This window comes from Diadema setosum, chromosome 19 (assembly GCF_964275005.1).
Source record: "Diadema setosum chromosome 19, eeDiaSeto1, whole genome shotgun sequence".
In the NCBI taxonomy this organism is placed as follows: Eukaryota; Metazoa; Echinodermata; class Echinoidea; order Diadematoida; family Diadematidae; genus Diadema; species Diadema setosum.
The window spans coordinates 15,795,848-15,814,674 of NC_092703.1; the positions used below are offsets into that span (position 1 = coordinate 15,795,848).

The window sequence follows — 18,827 nt, forward strand, 5'->3', positions numbered from 1 at the left end:
GAAATTCACCGATCTTGACCATCTAATTTGCATAAACAAAATGGTTTCCAGCCACAGAAATTGTCACTTTCGGACACGGATTTTCTGGAAATTCTTCGCAAACGAGCTGGAAAAAAAAAGTGATTTAATATTCTGTACATATAATAGAAGTAGCAATTTGAGGGATAAACGTTTATCAGATGGTAAATAGTATATTCTATTCATAATTATGCAAATTAGTACTGAAATATGCAGATAAATATATATCAACACTGGAAGAGTAATTGTTACAATGTTTTTCTTGAGAGGCAAGTTAAACACTAAAGATGTAAACTTTAAGGTTTTGAGGGTTAGGAAAACTCCGGTTCCCAAGCAAAATTCAGCGATCTTGACCATGTAATTTGCATAAACAAAATGGCTGCCCTGATATAGAAATTGTGAATTTCAGACACGCATTTTCTAGATTTTTTTTTTCTTTGTAAACGAGCTGGAAAAAAAAAGTGAATTGAAATCTATGTACATAGAATGGAATTAGCAACTTGAGGGATAAACGTTTCTCAGGTGGTAAATAATATATTTCCTCCATAATTATGCAAATTAGTACTGAAATATGAAGATAGATATATATTAACACTGGAAGATTTTTTATATCTTTTTTTCTTGTGAGGGAAGTTAAGAAGAATAGATATATACACTTGAAGGTTTGGAGGGTTAGATGAAATCAGAATCCCTTCTCAGTGGTATCAAAATAAATGCAAATACATGTATTGTAATTCGTATGCAAATTACATGTAGGCTTCATGAGTTTTATGCGCATGCAGTTCATTCAATAGCCTATATACCCTGGTAAAATTTTATTTTTCAAATCCTCTAAAATGGTCCTTTTGGATTTTTTTTAAGAATTCAAGTTAGGAACCCGATTCCTAATCAAAAATGATTGCGCTAGGGCAAAAAAAAACAAACAAACAAACAAACAAACAAACAACAAAAAACAAAAACAAAACAAAACAAAAAACGGGTCTTTTTCAAGCGAATGAACTTTAACATCTAATTTGCATAATACATACAAAATAGCTGCAATATTGCCATAAAATTGTTAATGTCATGAAAAATATTTTTAGTACATCAATAATCGCAAAACGAATTGATGAAAACTCTCTCTACACGGGTCATAACTCATTTTTTTTTTTTTTATGGGTTGGGGGGGGGAGGGGGGAATATCATCGAACAATGCCATTTTATTCATATGCGACATCCATTACTGTATTGTTCCAATATGCAAATCTGCAGCATTAGCACGGAAACCAGTTAACCAGAGCATGGTAATCATATATATATGATGATATATAAATGATTACATATGATTATATATAGCAAACATTCGTCTATAGGTTGAAATGGGATAGGTGGTTTTATTCTATAAATTTCTCTTATGAAGCGTTTTTTTTTGTGCAAGTCGACGAAAAATACCTTTAATGTCACAACAAACATTACTGATGCCCCAATGAATAAACAAAATTATGTTGCAAGTCCGTTAGATGAAATTATATATATATATATGCACAAAGGAACGTGTGCATAAAGTCAAAGAGTTGAAAGGTTGGTCCGTCGGGTATTCGAGCTTGGGTCTGCCTGAACCGCTATGACGTCTCCGTGGCCGAGCGGTTAAGGCGTTGGCGTTCCATGCCAAAGACCCGGGTTCGAGTCCCGGCGGAGACCAATTTTTCAACTCTTGCGCTTTTCCGAAAAGGAGGAACAGTAAGAGGAATAATAATGTCAAAGCTACGCACCGATTTTCTCCTTCCTTTCTCATATCTCACATATTTATATAAGACTAGAGAAGAATCCATTGAAACGTTAAATTTGTAGAATAGCCGAGATCAAGAAGTTTAAGATCGTGATCTCCAAGATCTCAAAAGGAGCGGCCAAATTGGCAAATTATCGAAAAGTTTCAGATCGCAATCTTTAAGATCTTGAAGTTTTTCAAGTGCGTGTGACTGCAAACTTTCCGCGAAACTTCCCACTACAGCTAGGGATATTTCATTTTATAATGCTGTCCTCTCCAAACTTCTCGATCTCTTGCCAGTGTGACCGGACACCAAAAGATCGTGAAGACTTCGCGATCTTAAACTTTGCGATTTTTTGCCACTCTGACTGCGCCTTATCATGATAAACTTAAATAACGATGCTAGAATATCAGTGAGGGAGAAGCAATGGACAAAAAAGACGTGTGGTACACATCAACCTATATTTGATCCTTCTACATCTGTTATAAGGATGTAACTTAGTCAACTTCCAAGACAGTTCGAACTCTGAAATTGCATAGGCCTGTGCAATCTGCGAAATAAGGGGTTTACACCTTCCTGTTCCTTTTTGTTTTGTTTTGTTTTTTTCAGTATACTTGGATAACATGCCGCCAGTGATAACCACCAAGTATGATGCATTTCAATTTATTCTTAACTTGACGACGCAACACTCCCTTGTCTGTCTAACTTCTGATACATCTCACCAGGTGTGATTTAAATCATAGAAATGACATTCTTAGCAAACAAGCCTCTTATAGCTCTAAGGGCCAGTGGATTGTAAGAACTAAGGAATAATGAATACTCATTAGAAACCATGTTACATACAGAAGATTCCACTTCATATCTGACGTAAATGGTCGCCATTTTACCTCTCATTATATGCTTTATCAAGTATAGTTTTTGAATACCCACATTGTCACTTGAATTTCTGCCCAAGAATTAGGATATGGATCTTTTCATGAAGGACCTGGGTTTTCCACCACCTTGCGAACATGAAGTTACTTTTGTTCCCTTGAGAGATAACATCGATCCGATAGCTACCTTAAAGAGGCCTTCTTCCGTAGATACTGGAGTTGTGCTTTTTCTGCCAGACTGATACTGACAGTAGCACTCTTATCAAACCAAGTGATCAATGACTCACAATCATCAAGGATGCTGCTTGTACGAGAAGAAAATTTAAGGGTTCCAAGAACATGGTTGTTATCAGTCGTCTTTATAAGAATACACTTATATTCGATTCAAAAGATGCATCACACAAGCTCGTTTGGCACAAAATATGTTCCGCCATTTTACCGACAAAAGTATACTGTACGTGTTTGCCCGATATCTTAGTTGTATTTTAGTACGCCAAGGTACATTTTGATAGCAAGACTTTATTTTAGGGAATACATCCATAGAAATGGCCAACTATATGTATAATTTATATGCAAATTAGATTATTAGGGTATTTCTTATAACTGTGTTTTTTTTTTCTTGTATTTCCTTTATCACAAAAGAATCATCAACTTACGTCTTGATATTATAACTATAATGATTCAGATTCATACATCGCGGCAATGTGTTGTAGAATCTCGAAGCTTGTCGTAGTAAAGTCTCTTGCATACCAATTTTCATACGTTATTACAAATATTGTTATTCTTCTTTTTTATTCTGAATTGGTTGATTCCAGTACTTGATTTTCCTCGGACTCAGATGACACCATGTAAACTTTGTTTGACCGATAGCATATATATATTTTTCACTACGCCAAGGTACATTTTAATAGGAAAACTTTGTTTTAGGGGAAAATATGTTGAGAAAAAGGGAAAAATTTGCATAATTTATTATGCAAATGAGATGAATGCTTTGTTTTAATACATAAGGTTGGTTCTTGTATTTCTTTAGTACATTAGGAATCGTGAACCGGTCTCGATACAGTGATAACTATCTTCAGAATTATGATTCAGATCCATATATTGCAGCAATGCGTTGTAGAATCTAGAATCCTGCCAGTTATGTATCCTCTTGTATACCAATTTGCATAGATATTTGCATGAGTGTAATTCAATTCTTTTGAATTGATTGAATTCTTTTGAATCGATTTGTTTTGATTCGACTCCGGCGACACAAAGTACTTTTTTGTTCGCCCGGTAACGGTAACAGAAGTGAACACGTAGGTACTATACATGTGCATAATATGCGGTAATGCATTACTGTATCAGCGGCAACGCCTAATTTGCATATTTCACTTCTTAATTTGCATATATAAGTGAAAGTTATGAACAAATGATGACCTAGCTATTGTCTTTGCACCTTAATTTCTGAAATTATTACTATTTCTGCGTGTCTAGGGAGATTTTATGAAAATTAGATCATCAAAACACCTTAAAAAGCAATGAATTTGTGGCCATTTAGTTTATGCAAATTAGATGCTTTTAGACTCAAAATTCCGCTTGGGAACCGGAATTTTTGGATTCAGCGTACTTGAATTAAACAAAATTGACCGGTTCCCAACTTTTACTAAAAAATGCCTCTAACAGTCATATTTTCCCCAAATCCCACTAGACTATATTATCCATCAGCAGCACTATCGGAAGTGAATTACATGGTGAAAGTGAATTACTTACAGGTCGTTTATAGGCAACACGTACATTGACGTACTTGTATTCAAGTAAACTTCATACTTGTTAAAAGGCAAAATACATTATTATAGCGTTACAATATCCATGATTCCGTACTATTACTGAATTATGAATGGAACACTATGCAGCTATCACAAAAGCCAATACTTTCAATACTTTTCTAAAGATTTCATCACAATCAACTCAAACTTGTAATAAAGTTTATTCATGACATTCTCCTAGATTACCTGAGGCTTGGATGACCTGATAACAAGTGATTTCAGTAATAATACACGTTTACAACACGTTTACGATACGACTATCACAGAGTCGTGTTTCACTACTTTTGTCAAGATTAAATGTCAAAGTCAACTCAAGCTTGAAAATAAACTCTACTCTATTCATGACATTCTCATAGATTGTCTGAGAGTTGGCCGACCAGGTAAGCATGGCACAGGCATTTTTTCTTCTGTATATACAAGTTATAGATACTAATCCATTCCATACGGGACCCTGATGGCCTGTGTACTAAGTCCATGGGGATTTCAGAATTCAGTATACTAAAGTACATGGTGCGGGTGAAGGGGTTATTACATGCAGTGGGTTCATGTATGGAGGGGGGGGGGGGGTCATACAGATCAATCAAAGCAGACAGGATAGGAACCCTAGAGGTTGTGGATTCAGGTTGTGCTCGATAACAAAGACGTATTTAGAAAAGTGATACTGATATTAAATGATCCTTCATAATGTTATGGATCTTCATCTTGGCCAACGGAGCAGGAGTTTGTTTATTGACTTCCCTCGTCAATTGCCGTGCAATGTAATTATTCCATATCATGCTTCCAACATCATGGTTGTATACATCAGGTTGATTGCCGTAATCGCACATTTGAAATGATTGGCTTTCTATGTAAACACTTGTCAAAAGGAACATTTCTCTCACACCCCCCCCCCCTTTCTATCTATCTTTGAATATGACGCAATTATTTTCCAAAATTTTTAGAACCTTCGATACGGCAGCGTCATGCGACCCTTAAATGAACGCATAATCAATGACTTTTACCTATTAATACCGGTATCTTTGGCATCTTAATATCTGTGGTACTACTCCGATATGACAGGGCCAGACTTGTGTACCAAGCATACCCTGTAATACTTTAAGAAGGACAAACGGCGTGTCTGCCACCGTCGACTGAGATGACTTCCCCGGTGATGTAGGATGCTGCGTCGGAGGCCAGGAACTTGATAACGGACGCTACCTCATCAGACTCGCCTGCTCGCCCGAGGGGATGGTCCTTGGCAGCAAACTGCAGAGAGGGTGACAAGATGAACCATGGTTTTATTCACCTGTAGGAGACAGCAACTCTTTATTTAAAGGTCCTGTTTACCTTTGGGAGCAGTGATTTTAAAAATGTTCAAGATATCACTTTTGATGCATAATGTGTAGGTCAGTTGTATCACAAAACATCCTACCATACAACATTGTTGCAAGAAAGCCTAAAATATAAGGAGATATCACTATTTTTCTCATTAAACCATAACTGTAGACGGTCTAGTCTGGAAACATTATAACTATTGTTCACATTTTGTATACTTAACAATACTTACCATTGATTATACTGTTTTCAATTTTTACGTTGGTTGTTTCTAGCCCTAACTCACATTTTAGAACTATTTTGAAGCACTAATGCCGCGTTTTTGTTTCATCTGCAAATGGTAAATTATGCCTTTAATCGGGATTCACCCTTTATCGTTTATTCTATATCATGAAAGTTCAATAATTATATTATGTTGATGAAGTGCAATTTAGGATTTTTTGTACATTGTTGTATGTTTGTCTTTTCAAGTTCGGTCATCTAAAATCCACAAAGGAGAGGACCTTAACCCATGGAATACATGCTTGAAGCTTAATATGCTTTATCGCCCTCTATAACCTCCCAATCAGGCTGTTTCCTTGAGTGCCTGTCACGAGTTCGACACCCACGAGCCAGACAGGCCACGAGTCCTACTACAGCGTCACTCTTGCTATCCTAACTCATTGTACTCCTTTAAAGGGATTGTATAGTGTTGGTAGAGATGAGGATCCAGCTTTAAATTTTTAGCGAGATAGTCAGAAGCCACTTTATGAAATGCTAAAGAGTTTACAACATTAAGAAGGATTAAAAGTTTTTGATGAAAATCAGGTGTGGAACGCCTGAGAAATCCAAATCCAAAGTAAAACAAAGCGATCCTAATAACAGATGGGTCCCATCTTTCATTAAAAGATTCATCTGTTTTACATATCTCAGTCATTTCTAAGCTAATTTTCAATTCCTCTTAGAATTAGTTGCTCTTTCATATTTCATAAGAGATTTCTCATTCTCTAAAACAAACAAACAAACAAACAAACAAACAAAAACTTTCATCAAAACTTTAGAAACCTGAAGCCCCATCTCAACCGAAACTACACCAACCCTTTAACTAATCGTTGTATGAAAGTTTCATCATGGTGCCTACGAACTTACATCTCTAACTTGGTCATCGTCCTTTCCATACAAGGCGCCATGTATTGGAGTTACTATGACACCGGGGCTGCAGATAAAGCATTGTCCAGTAAATGTGATTGTTGTAAAATAAAAACAAAGTACATAGATAACAAAAAAAAAAACACACACAAAAGAAATGATAAAATCAATACAGTGCGTCGTCAGTACTATGATTATCTAAATCCCTTTCACGCTTCAACAAGATTACAGGTGATTTAAGAATTCGTGAAGGAACTGTTTCCACAGTAGTGGGGAATATCAGGTTGGGTTTTAGAGACTCCAGGCAGACTACAAGTCGTTGATATACTCTTGGACTTTTTGAAGTTTCCTACTCTGGATTTTTATTTGATTTAATTTGATTTCATTTCATTTGCTCGTTTCATTTCCAAATTGGATCATCAAGTTTCAAAAAAGGAGCATCTCGTAAGTAAACTTGCCGACTATCTAAAAGAGATAGACGAGAGTAACTATAGGTTTACATAAGTTTTCCTGCTGAGTGACTGTAAAGCATCTAAATCAATGTGCAATTACTATCATTCAGATTTTATTCAATAACATTTGATGTTAATAAGTAGAGATGTTATAGCCTATGTTTGCGTAGCTCAAAATCATGTAAAGATACATTCTCCTAAAATATTTTGTCATCGAGTTGTTGAAATTGAACCGAAATAAACCGTACCTTTCTCTGTTCAATTACAAAGTTGGATGTTTAACATAATATATGACTTTGTGTGCCTTGAGAAATAAAGATAAACAGCCATAGGATGTTATCAATCGCAATAGTGGCAAATCGCGTCAGATGAATACACAAATGTACTAGTATTTATGAGATTAGACACACACACGTGTGTGTGTGTGTGTGTGTGTGTGTGTGTCTGAAGGTCTGTAGGTATATGCACTGAAAAAAAGATAATGTGCGCACCATGTTATACTTACTTCACCGAGTTCACGCGAACCCCTTTAGAAGCCAGTTCTGCAGACGACCCCAAAAACAAAACCAAAGTCAACAAAAAAAAAAAAAAATTGGAATATCAATGATAACGAGAATAATGATAAATAACATGATGAATGGAGAAATTATTATTAGTATCACTGTTATTTTTCTTAACATAATATGGCATCATCTGCTCATCTTTTGAATGACATCATTCTCGTGAACCAGACTGATGTTTCATTATTTTCCAAGAGCACAGCACCATACGAGATGTGTGTTTGTTTGTTCATTCTAAATTTGTGCATATACAGGAATGACTGTAAATTGAATTACGCATAATGACCAATGGTGCATCTATTCGTAAGACAGGATCATCATGATGTTTATAATTTTGCCCTTCTATGCATGTATATATATATATATATATATATATATATATATATATATATATTCATTCATATACTCTTATACACTGTATATTATGATTAGATACATTATATACCTTATATAATTATGATCATGCGCACAAGAATGATATATTTTTATCTGTCGGCTGTAATTGTAAACTTTCACTTACCAATGGCAGTCACTCTGGTAAAGTGATCAAGAGCGCTCTTGCTAATGTTGTACACCAGCAGCAATTTCAACTGTTTTATTAGACAACAACAGAAAATAATGATAATGAAAAGCTACAACCATAGATTTATGTAGTAAGGTGTAATGCAATTTTCTGAAATAAAACACACAAACAAACACACACACAAGAATGTTATGAAACGCTACATATTTGCCTTGTTGATGATACTCCACAGTGATAGTGACGAGCCACTCGGGAATGACCTTAAACAGTCAGTAATTCAGTTTCGTTACGCAGCTAACTGAAGCTTTGCTATTGTCTTTATTCGCCATTAAGAGAGGGATCATGGAGATTTTTTCCAAGACTCAAGTTAACCGGTCTACTCAGAACGTATGCTTCACACAGTTTGATTGATTCTATCTGTAATCAGAATGAATTCTATTTTCCTTCTGTATATCATTAAACTCGCTCATAAAGTAGCAAAGTAGATTCAAAGACATACATTATTGGTAAATTCATAAACTGAATTCAGAAGAAAAAAAAGTCCTTCGGAATTTTCATGATCCAAGTGAGAGAAAACGATTTACTCAGAGATCAAACATGTAAGATAGTTGAATAATTCATATTGTCACTTACACATTGTAAGGGCGTCATTTCTTACATTTAATAGCGGGAATCATTTAAAACAAAGTACGAGATTCCAGTTGCTCACCGATCGTTTGCCGCATATGCTGGAGTTATTTACAATGGAGCCTGCAAGGTTATGAAGGGAAATCAAATCAGAGGCGGTTAAAGCAACTTGGATATTCCATGTCGGTCAGAATCATGCAGAATTTAGTGAACATCATGCCTCTACAGCCAAAGAATTCGATATCAACAGATGGAATCGTTCACCAGGGGACAAATTGGTAGCATTGTAGATGCCCATCTATAGGAGCAACAAGCTGAAGTATTGAACACACATAATTCACACAAATATTCTATTTTGGAAATCTAAATCATCAACCCCATCATATTATGATTTTTATGTGCACTGCTTTAAGTGGTGAACTACATAATGTGACAGCGATATTACAACACATGCTTTTTTGATAACCCAATGCATGCACTGTAAAGTTGGGCTTGGTTCTCACCTTAACCTGAAAAGAAGAGTGCGTTGACATGAAAATGGTGCGCCGTAATCAATAAACACTGATACTTGTCTTTATGAGGACTAGAAATGAATTGAAACTAAAACGTTCCATGTAATTGCAACATTCGGAAAAACGAAGAAACACCTGACAATGCAATTTTCCACTATGAGTTAATGAATCCCTTTTTTTTTTTCCAACTGAGACATTTTATTGATTGATAGATGACACGTGTGTGCGTGTGTGTGTGTATGTGTGTGTGTGTATGTGTGTGTGTGTGTGTGTGTGTGTATGTGTGTGTCATGTGTACGTGTACGTGAGGAAGTCATTTTTTTTTTTGTATTTTGGGGGGTGGGGTGGGGGGAGGGGATTATGAAAGATTTCATTCACAATTATGTTTTGTTTATTCCTTGACAGGAGATAATTATGATTTGTACCACATCTTATACTTAAATATTTGAACATTTTACTCATCTGAATATTCAAGTGGAATGTTCAAGGGTACTCCTTCACAGGAGATATGTTTTGTATCATTTGTGTGTGTGTGTGTGTGTGTGTGTGTGTGTACAGTTGAACATTTAAGTGGAATGTCTAGGCCTAGTTATGAGTGAAATCGAAATGATATGAAAAATTATCCAGAAAAAAAAAGGTATGTGTGAATTATGTACCACGTACCTTTGGTAGCTATGAGGTGGGGCGCCGCCAACTTGGAGAGCTGGAGAACCGATCGCACGTTGATGTTCATCGTCCAGTCATAGCTTTCCATCAGATGTTCACCGAGAATTGTAGTCACATCGACGACGCCAGCATTGTTCACCTGGACAGCAGTCCGGTCACGTGATTGAAGTGAATTTCCACGTGAGTTTGTAAATTGGTTGATACATAAAACCAATAGAGCATAGTCGAACTATCAAACAGAATCGTAGAGGCTTGATCAAATCATTCTTCGTGAAATCCTTCTTCCTAATAGATCACTCTTTTCCATCGCTTTTCTGTATTCTTTGTTTCTATTGTAAAGTATGCATTGTTTTCCTATATATAATAATAAGTATATATATATATATTGCCTTTTATTTCATGATTAGTAATTTTTTCAAATAAATTGAGAAATTCATATTTTATATTATGTACTAGTTCTTGTTGATGGAAATAAATTGAACTAAATTGAGATCAAATCGGACGTAAATTACAGTCAACCTGTCATCTTTGCACATTTTGCACATTGCTATGTAAAATTCGCATTCCATAGCAGGTAGGCCAACATTGTATTTATACCTTGGCGACAAAGGGTATCAGAGTGGAATTTATTATCATTATTTTTAATACCGAAGGATAAAATATAACGATTATCAGTGGTACCCACTCCAATCAGGAAACGAGTTCTGTTGTGGTTTTGGTTTGATTGCTCGCATGCATTGCGTGTATATATGGGTGTGATTTGCCTCTTTTTCTGTCCTTCTTTCGTCCAGTCTTCCATTCATCAATCGGCTTCATAATATAGCATTCTTCCTTTTGTTGTCATGTCGCAATGCAAATACTTCGGGCCGTAATGATACTCACCAGTACGTCCAGTCTCCCGAAGTGTTTGATGGTGGTGTCCATGATACGCTGAACGTCTTCTTCCTTGGTCATTTCGGCCTTGATTGTCAGAACCTACAGGGTACAGGGCAGGTGAAAGCTTATGGAATGGTGCTACAGCGCTTCATGAACACTGCTATTCTGAACCGAGAAGATGCACATGTGGGACTGAGGGCATGGATTTCCTCATGATTAAAACAAGACTCCCTATTTACCGCCTCTATATCACTCACAGAAAGTATGTTATTTCATTCTGAAAATAAATTCTACGCATTTTCATCACACATGACTACCACTGAATGCACGCTTTGATGCCTTGGATGAGGCTTCAGTGAGATGTTATGAGAGGTGTGCTGAGTCAATACACCAGAGATACAGAAGGCTCCGTCCAAGAAGGTGGGCTCTCTTTCATTTATGACTTTTGAAAGGATTGAGATATGGAAGGCTCAGCCCAAGGAGGTGGGCTCTCTTCTATGACTTTTGAAAGGATTGAGATACGGTAGGCTCAGTCCAAGAAGGTGGGCTCTCTTTCATTTATGACTTTTGAAAGGATTGGGATATGGAAGGCTCAGTCCAAGAAGGTGGGCTCTCTTCTATTTATGACTTTTGGAAGTATTGAGATATGGAAGGCTCAGCATAAGGAGGTGGACTCTCTTCTATTTATGACTTTTGGAAGGATTGAGATATGGAAGGCTCAGCCCAAGGAGGTGGGCTCTCTTCTGTTCGTGACTTTTGGAAGGATTGATCGAGATATGGAAGGCTCAGTCCAAGAAGGTGGGCTCTTTTCTATTTATGACTTTTGAAACGATTGAGATATGGAAGGCTCAGCCCAAGTAGGTGAGCTTTCTTCCATTAATGACTTTTTGAAGGATTGTCCGAGTTGGCTCGAGTGTCACTGCTGTGATCCTCTGCTCGACTCGACATAATTTTGTTGAAGGTAAATTCCTCTAATAAAGAAGTGACTCCTTAGTGCCTACGAAAAAATCCAAAGCAAAACAAAACAAAACAAAACAAAACAACACGTGTTGTGGTTTGACTCTACATGAGGACTTATGTAATTCAGTAATCTAAACCCCCGGGAAAGAGGCGGTGACAGATATATATATATATATATATATATATATATATAGATATATTTATATATATTATATATATCTTGATTGGTTGTGGATATTTTACCCTGTCTAAAACATCCTTATCTCAGACTGAACAAACGAAAGCCAAGCAGGCAAACACAAATCAGTCGATCTTTTATCATACATGAAAATGATCCACAATGATTCAGCCAGATTGAATGTTTAAGCACCCACACACACGCACTCCCACACACACACACACACACACACACACACATAGACGCATAGAAAAATAATCAATTAAGACTCAGACGACAAGCTGCCAAACAGCACTGACGAGAAAGACATAATTGAAGTTCAATTATTCGTGTATACTGAACCTTGTCCTTCGACAGGCCTTTGCTCAAGCACTCCTGGGCAGTCTTGCCCAGCCGCTCTTCGTTCCTCCCGGCGAGGACCAGGCTCGCCCCATCCTCGGCAAAATGGAAGGCGGTCACAGCCCCGATTCCCGAACTGGCACCTGCAAAGAAAATGGTCGATGATATCAAAGCCGGTGTTAGGGAAAGTGTCTTTTGGATCTCTAACCACATTCGAGAGGTCACTTTGAGTGCGATGACGCTCCATATCCATATCACGAGAATTTCACATATTATTTTTAAAGAACGCTTGTCTTACCGCTTTCAGGAAATAGGCCTATGTTAAATGATTATTACCTCATTATATGCCAGTAAACAAGTGAAAGGAATGTGTTTTTTATTTCCTTAAAAGCTATTTTGCGGAATAAACTTTCTTTATTATAGTTTTCCTCGTGTGACATCACGTATTGTTGCTTCTGTAGTATCCAGCAATATTACGCTACCGAAACTTTACAAATTCACAACTTTCCAAACGATTGTCCGATCTTCCTAAAATTGCACCGATGATAATGTTATACGAATGTTTCTGTATTCACCCAAACCACACATCTGGGCTTCATCCCCCTCTAAATAAACAATAGAAACCAATTGCATGAGAGTAGTTTCATTGAAATTGAACATACATTTAGACAAGAAAGATATACGATTGCGTAGTCTGTGTTTTATTGGTGAAGTAGGTCGTAACGGCATAATTTGTGACTCTCACAATAGAAGAGGTGACTATGTGTCTACCTCCCGATTATTTTCCTGTTGGTCTTTGTAGTTTGTGGTTTAAAAGTTTAATTGCAATTACATCCCCATTCTCCAGTTTAATGCAGAGGATTCCATAAAGGAACTTACAGTACGTGATGCGATGACATAATCTAACCTAATTTGCATAAGGGCAATTCCACGATAAAGTGGACATGAAGATTATATTTTCAGAATGGTCAAATCTCAATCATTTTGGTATCAAATTAAAGCTTAAGGACTGAATTTTTCATATCTCACCATCTTGTTGGAAAATCGCATAATTAACTTTGCTATTTATATATGCACATAAAATCAGCATAATTAAATTTCGGATAGATATCTGAAAAATATAGTGAAGTTAAATGGATGTAGCATGAGAAAATGAAAAAGGTGGTGAAAACTTTGCATTTGTTTTCTGAGTTTTAGGGTTGAATATCATTACATATTGATCAATGTTCAAGATTTTATGAGTGTTATGCTTCAGTGAACATTCATTTACCCTAATCAATAATGTCACACGGTGTTACAGTAAAAACTTGAAAATTACAAACACAAAAAGAATTATTTTGATTGTCCAAATCATGACCACATATAGCTACCATATACAAGTACTAAAATGATGGCTTCTCATTTTGTTAATTAATTAAAATTGATTAAAGTGTGTCACGCTGTTGCAGTAACTGTAACACCGTGACTTGCATTGCAATAGCACACGACACATACCGAATTACCAAATGACTAATTGTAAAAGTGACCATCTGATTTCTCTGTCACATTTACTGAAGAGAAAGAGGTATTTCAATGACTGTTCATAAAGAGAAGGGCCAGGCTGTATTCACATAACATTGCCGTCATCATTCAGTTTTAACCCTTTCTGCGCCAAAAATTTTGAGCTATGTGTGACACTCTAGATCTTGTGCCAATCGACACTCAAAGCACACAGAGGATTAAAATGGCAGCAGTCCACTCAGTCTGCCACCTACTAGATTTACAACTCGAGCAACATTTCTGAAGGTTTTGAACTTTTAAGGCAACAGTTTCAGTTGAGTTAATACCCTTTATTTCATATTTTCTTTTGTCATAAAAACACATTTATTATGTGGTTTAATTCTACTTTCGTAAACTCAAATAGTAGAAAGTTTAAGTATGTGTGCCCATTGTTTTCTTTACTCTGCACAAGCAAATATGGCTACACTGTCGACTTTTGTTTTTTCTAGAATATCCAAATGCCAAAGGTTCGGACAATTTTTTTTTTCCTGTGTTTTTTTTTCTTTTGAATTGCTGCCCCAGTCTAATGGTATTGGTCAAACACCATGGACTGGCAGTTTGCATGCAAATTGATGTTAGTATAAAGGTATCAGGGACTGGTCGTTCCTTGTACCCTGGGTGGGGTTTTTTTTCACACTCTTCTGGAGTGCTCCAAACATGAAAAACTGCATGAAGTCTTGCTGCAACTTCCCTTCTATCCTTAAGAATTTAACTTAGGGCGTACAGAAGCTAAAATCAATGTACCCATGCACTCATAGTTAATCTCGCTGGACCACTGCACTTTCTTGTGCGTGGTACTGTACGCAATGTTACAAGGTTTCAGATTTAAAAGGGCCACTTTCACTGTAATTTCTGTGTATGTACAGGAATTTGCATTACAATCATTTTTCTATGTTTATTTCCAGTACATTTTACAAAAAGAACAACAAGTGTGGTACATGTAGTTGCATTTCATTATTTTTTTATCACTGAAATTGCTAAATGTGTTCACCTTACTTCGTGACCAAAGATAAAATCAAAGTTTCAAATTGTTATGTCATCTTTAAATATTTAAAGATTGTACCATTGAAAAGTATTTGTAATTGTACTATCGAAAAGTATTTAAACCCTAAAAACCTTTCAATGATGAAAGAGGGAATTATGCCTAAAGACGTACAGTATATTTAAATAAAAGAGAAGTGTTCCTGACTGTAATGTGTACAAACATCGCTATGACGTGTCACGGCTTTACGGTGCATAGATTATATTTTGTTGTTTTTGTTAATCTGTTATCATTCTAATAATGTTTTGTTTTATGTGGAAGAGTTATACTGTGATGTCAAACATTCATTGTAAATGATCATTTCATACCACCTAAAGGAGAAATATTATGAGTTGTAAGTAAGACAACAAGATTCTACATATGTTTTCTGCACTCATTTCAGAGGTCACGGTGTTACAGTCACGGTGTTAGGTGCACTTATTTATAATCTATATCATAGTTTCCCTATGAATTGATTCTTTAATCTTTTTTTTTTTTTTGTTATTATCATTGAGTCTCTAGCACATCCATTGAACAGTTTCACTTTTCAAAATGTTCATTAACTTGACAGAGTTTGGTCAGTAAACAAAGTGCACAAAAACCCATGTCCATTTTGCGTTACGGTGTTACAATGGTAATTAGTTAAACATAACTCATTTACGGTAGCAATTCTTTTTTCTTTCTTTTCTTTTCAAAGTTGCTTTTGATGATAGGCATTGATACACAATAAAAATATATTCTCAAGTGTTACATTTTGTTTGTTATTTACATTTGATGAGTGAAATTATACTCAAAAGTGTCACGGTGTTATCGTGGAATTGCCCATAAGCAGATGGTTGCAAGCCATGTCACTGACAAAAACCATGGTTTATGTATTGTGACCAAAACAAAGCGGAATCGGCAACTTTCAAATTCCACTACCTTACACAATGGATTCTCATGAAACTTAAAGGGATAGTACAATTTCGGTTAAGATGGGGCTTCAGGTTTTTGCCGTTTTTTGATGATGATTTATTTTTGGATAATGAGAAACCTATTAGGAATATGAAAGACCATATAATTCTAGAAGGAATCCCAGGTTTATTTGATGAAAATTGGTTTTTAAATGACCGAGATATCCGAAACGAATCTGAGTAAAAGGTGGAACCCACCTTTTACTACGTTTCTAGATATCTAAGCCATTTAAAAACCGATTTTCACCTAATCAACTTTAAATTCCTCTAGAATTGTATGCTCTTTAACATTTCACTTTTTTTTTCTAAGTGGGCCTATCTCGCAAAAAGTCAAAAGCTGAATCCTCACCTCAACCAATACTATATTATCCCTTTAAACCGTTCCGTGTGTTGATATCTGCACCTATCCAAAAAGTAGTGGGGCAAAACTAGCGAGGTACGTGAATTGACTTCCTCCCTCTCATTACCCCTCCCCCTCCCGTCCTTGAGCCCTTCCCGTCCCCCTTCTTTACTCTAATAAACGAATGTAGCCTATGTACCTGGGTTGTCAGGGTACCTACCATTGCACGCATGATATCCAAACCAAAGAACAGCGTGTGTATCAGACACAACTTAAGGTTCAAGGTTTGAGTTCATTGATCAAGGGCATTTGAAGGGTTCGGTTTCCAATGTTAATCACGATCATGACAAAGCTATACGTATTGTTAAATTCTCACGGGTTGGGTTTAACATGGACCTAATATACATAATGGACTATGAACGGAGGTCTTTTTTTGATCCCATCATTACCATCGCCACCTGAGTTCAGGTGCTTGGATAATGCGATTGTGCAATCGTGCATCGTCCCTAACAAAAGAACCATTTCCCTCATTGCGAACTTATTTCGCTGATATGCCTTTTTCAGATGGAAATGGTCTTTGAATAGATACAGATGATGAGGAGCAGCAAAACCCGAGAACAAATTTTGTGTCAAAAGATTGGTAATTGCTGATTCGCACATTTTCGCACACGCATAAACCGTGTCTAATGGCAAGACATACCTGTTCTCTACCATTACAGTCCCTTTTTGCTCTGGAATAAGCTGGAGAAAAGTGAAATATTGAAATAAAAAATGACAATCATTCTGCCAAAGTGTTAGCTTTCTTTTGAAAACTGTCTGCTTCTCCCAAGCGAAATTGTTTGAGGCATGATTTCCTAACATACATCACAACTGCACATTCACTTTAGACTTCAAGACGCCAATAAGAGAACTACCAATATTCCAACGGTTTCAAATCTCCAAATGAATAATAAAGGTCTATCTCGATCCATATGCAATATTCAAACAGAATTTTCTGTTCCGTTACCTCCGTCTGTTTAAAATTCAAGTAAACTTTCTTTCTACGCCTTGCAGGGAGACATGGGACATATTCATGTTTATACATGAATATTATATAATAATTATGTTTATACGTGTGTACATGTGTCTGTTTTTGTTGATCTGTCTTTCTAGTGGGCTTCCAGACCTTTTCTTTGCTTTAAACTGATGTTTTTCTTCTGAGGTGCTCACATCCAACAAACTTTGTCTTTTTAGTGGGTCCCTCCATTTTTCGAATTATCCACATTGTTTACTTATTTCTCATCACTTTAGTTTTATGATAATGTATATTGTCGTAAGGTGCTACAATGATTGTCGTGTTCATCCTACATAGTTTTACGCACCTTATTTTCTGTAAAAAAAAGAAGAAGTGATGTTTATATGTTCTATAAATAAAACATGGAATTGAATTGAATAAATAGTTGCACTAAGGCTGCCTACTTCGTGTTCTCGGCTCCTATACCTCTTCGGTGTGAGGATGGACATTCTTACTCGACGACCAAGCACGCGAGACGTGCAATGTATAGGCTCTATAAAGGAGAATTGTGAAAGTAACACATCTACATGCATCCTGACAAATTTCTTCAACATTCGCAATTAAAGGCAAAAACTGACGCATACCACTTTACCTGTAATCAGCACGACCTTGCCGTCGAAAGACCCCATATCACTTGCCTCTATGATCGCCTCATATGCATCCGTATGTTCGAATAAGACTGAACACTGCTATGCCAGCCAAACCAATCTTTGGACGTAGCAAATACAATGTGCGTTCGGTGTGAACAGGAGTCACTGCCAGGGACCCTGTTGACGTAACGTACATCATGAATATGCATTAATGACGTTTGCGAAAGCAAGTTGACAGAGTTATAAATCTGACATCATTCATTCACGGTAATCATAAATGTCGAAAACGTAGTCTCTCCCTTTTGTTACCTTTTCTTATACCTCTCTTCGTGCCCCTGTATCTCTGTTTTTATCTAATATACCCACCTGTCTATCCATCCATCTATTTATTTGTCTGTCTTCCATATCTATCTATATGACTTATGTCTTTCTCACTATATATTATATATATATATATATATATATATATATATATATATACATATATACACACACATATATATATTATATATTTATCATATATATATATATATATATATATATATATATATATATATATATATATTTCCAGTATACAAATATACTTTGCCTTGAGAGTTTCTGTATAAAATTATAGACAGAGGTGACTAAAAAAAAGCCTATTCACTGAGAGGCGCAGCTCCGAAGTGAAAAGTTCTTTTGGAGGCACCGAGATCTGTAGCTTTAACCAGAAACTCGAAATTATCAAAATATAGTTGTTTTATATTCTG

The 18,827-nt window shown here is 36.2% G+C and overlaps 2 protein-coding genes across 2 annotated transcripts in view; both read right to left on the reverse strand.

Moving 5' to 3' along the window:
- The window catches only part of LOC140242709 (large ribosomal subunit protein eL24-like), a 278,728-nt gene that overhangs the window by 255,289 nt on the left and 4,612 nt on the right, over positions 1-18,827 (reverse strand). The gene's annotated exons all lie outside the window — the stretch shown is intronic.
- Positions 5,422-18,164, reverse strand: LOC140242707 (3-oxoacyl-[acyl-carrier-protein] reductase FabG-like). Its single transcript, XM_072322467.1, has 9 exons — positions 18,081-18,164; positions 12,585-12,724; positions 11,111-11,203; positions 10,226-10,367; positions 9,133-9,173; positions 8,421-8,490; positions 7,846-7,882; positions 6,889-6,955; positions 5,422-5,691 (listed from the first exon to the last, which is right to left on the reverse strand). The coding sequence occupies exons 1-9, from the start codon at positions 18,115-18,117 to the stop codon at positions 5,542-5,544; spliced, it is 777 nt and encodes a 258-aa protein (XP_072178568.1). The 5' UTR covers positions 18,118-18,164; the 3' UTR covers positions 5,422-5,541.

Bases quoted from the DNA above. Each gene is read 5' to 3' on its own strand.
- LOC140242707 (XM_072322467.1), bottom strand. From the start codon at position 18,117: ATGGGGTCTTTCGACGGCAAGGTCGTGCTGATTACAG. The intron at 8,491-9,132 runs GTGAGCAACTGG...CTAATAAAACAG, and splicing joins GCATATGCGGCAAACGATCG to TTGAAATTGCTGCTGGTGTA. The intron at 7,883-8,420 runs GTAAGTGAAAGT...GGTCGTCTGCAG, and splicing joins TACCAGAGTGACTGCCATTG to AACTGGCTTCTAAAGGGGTT.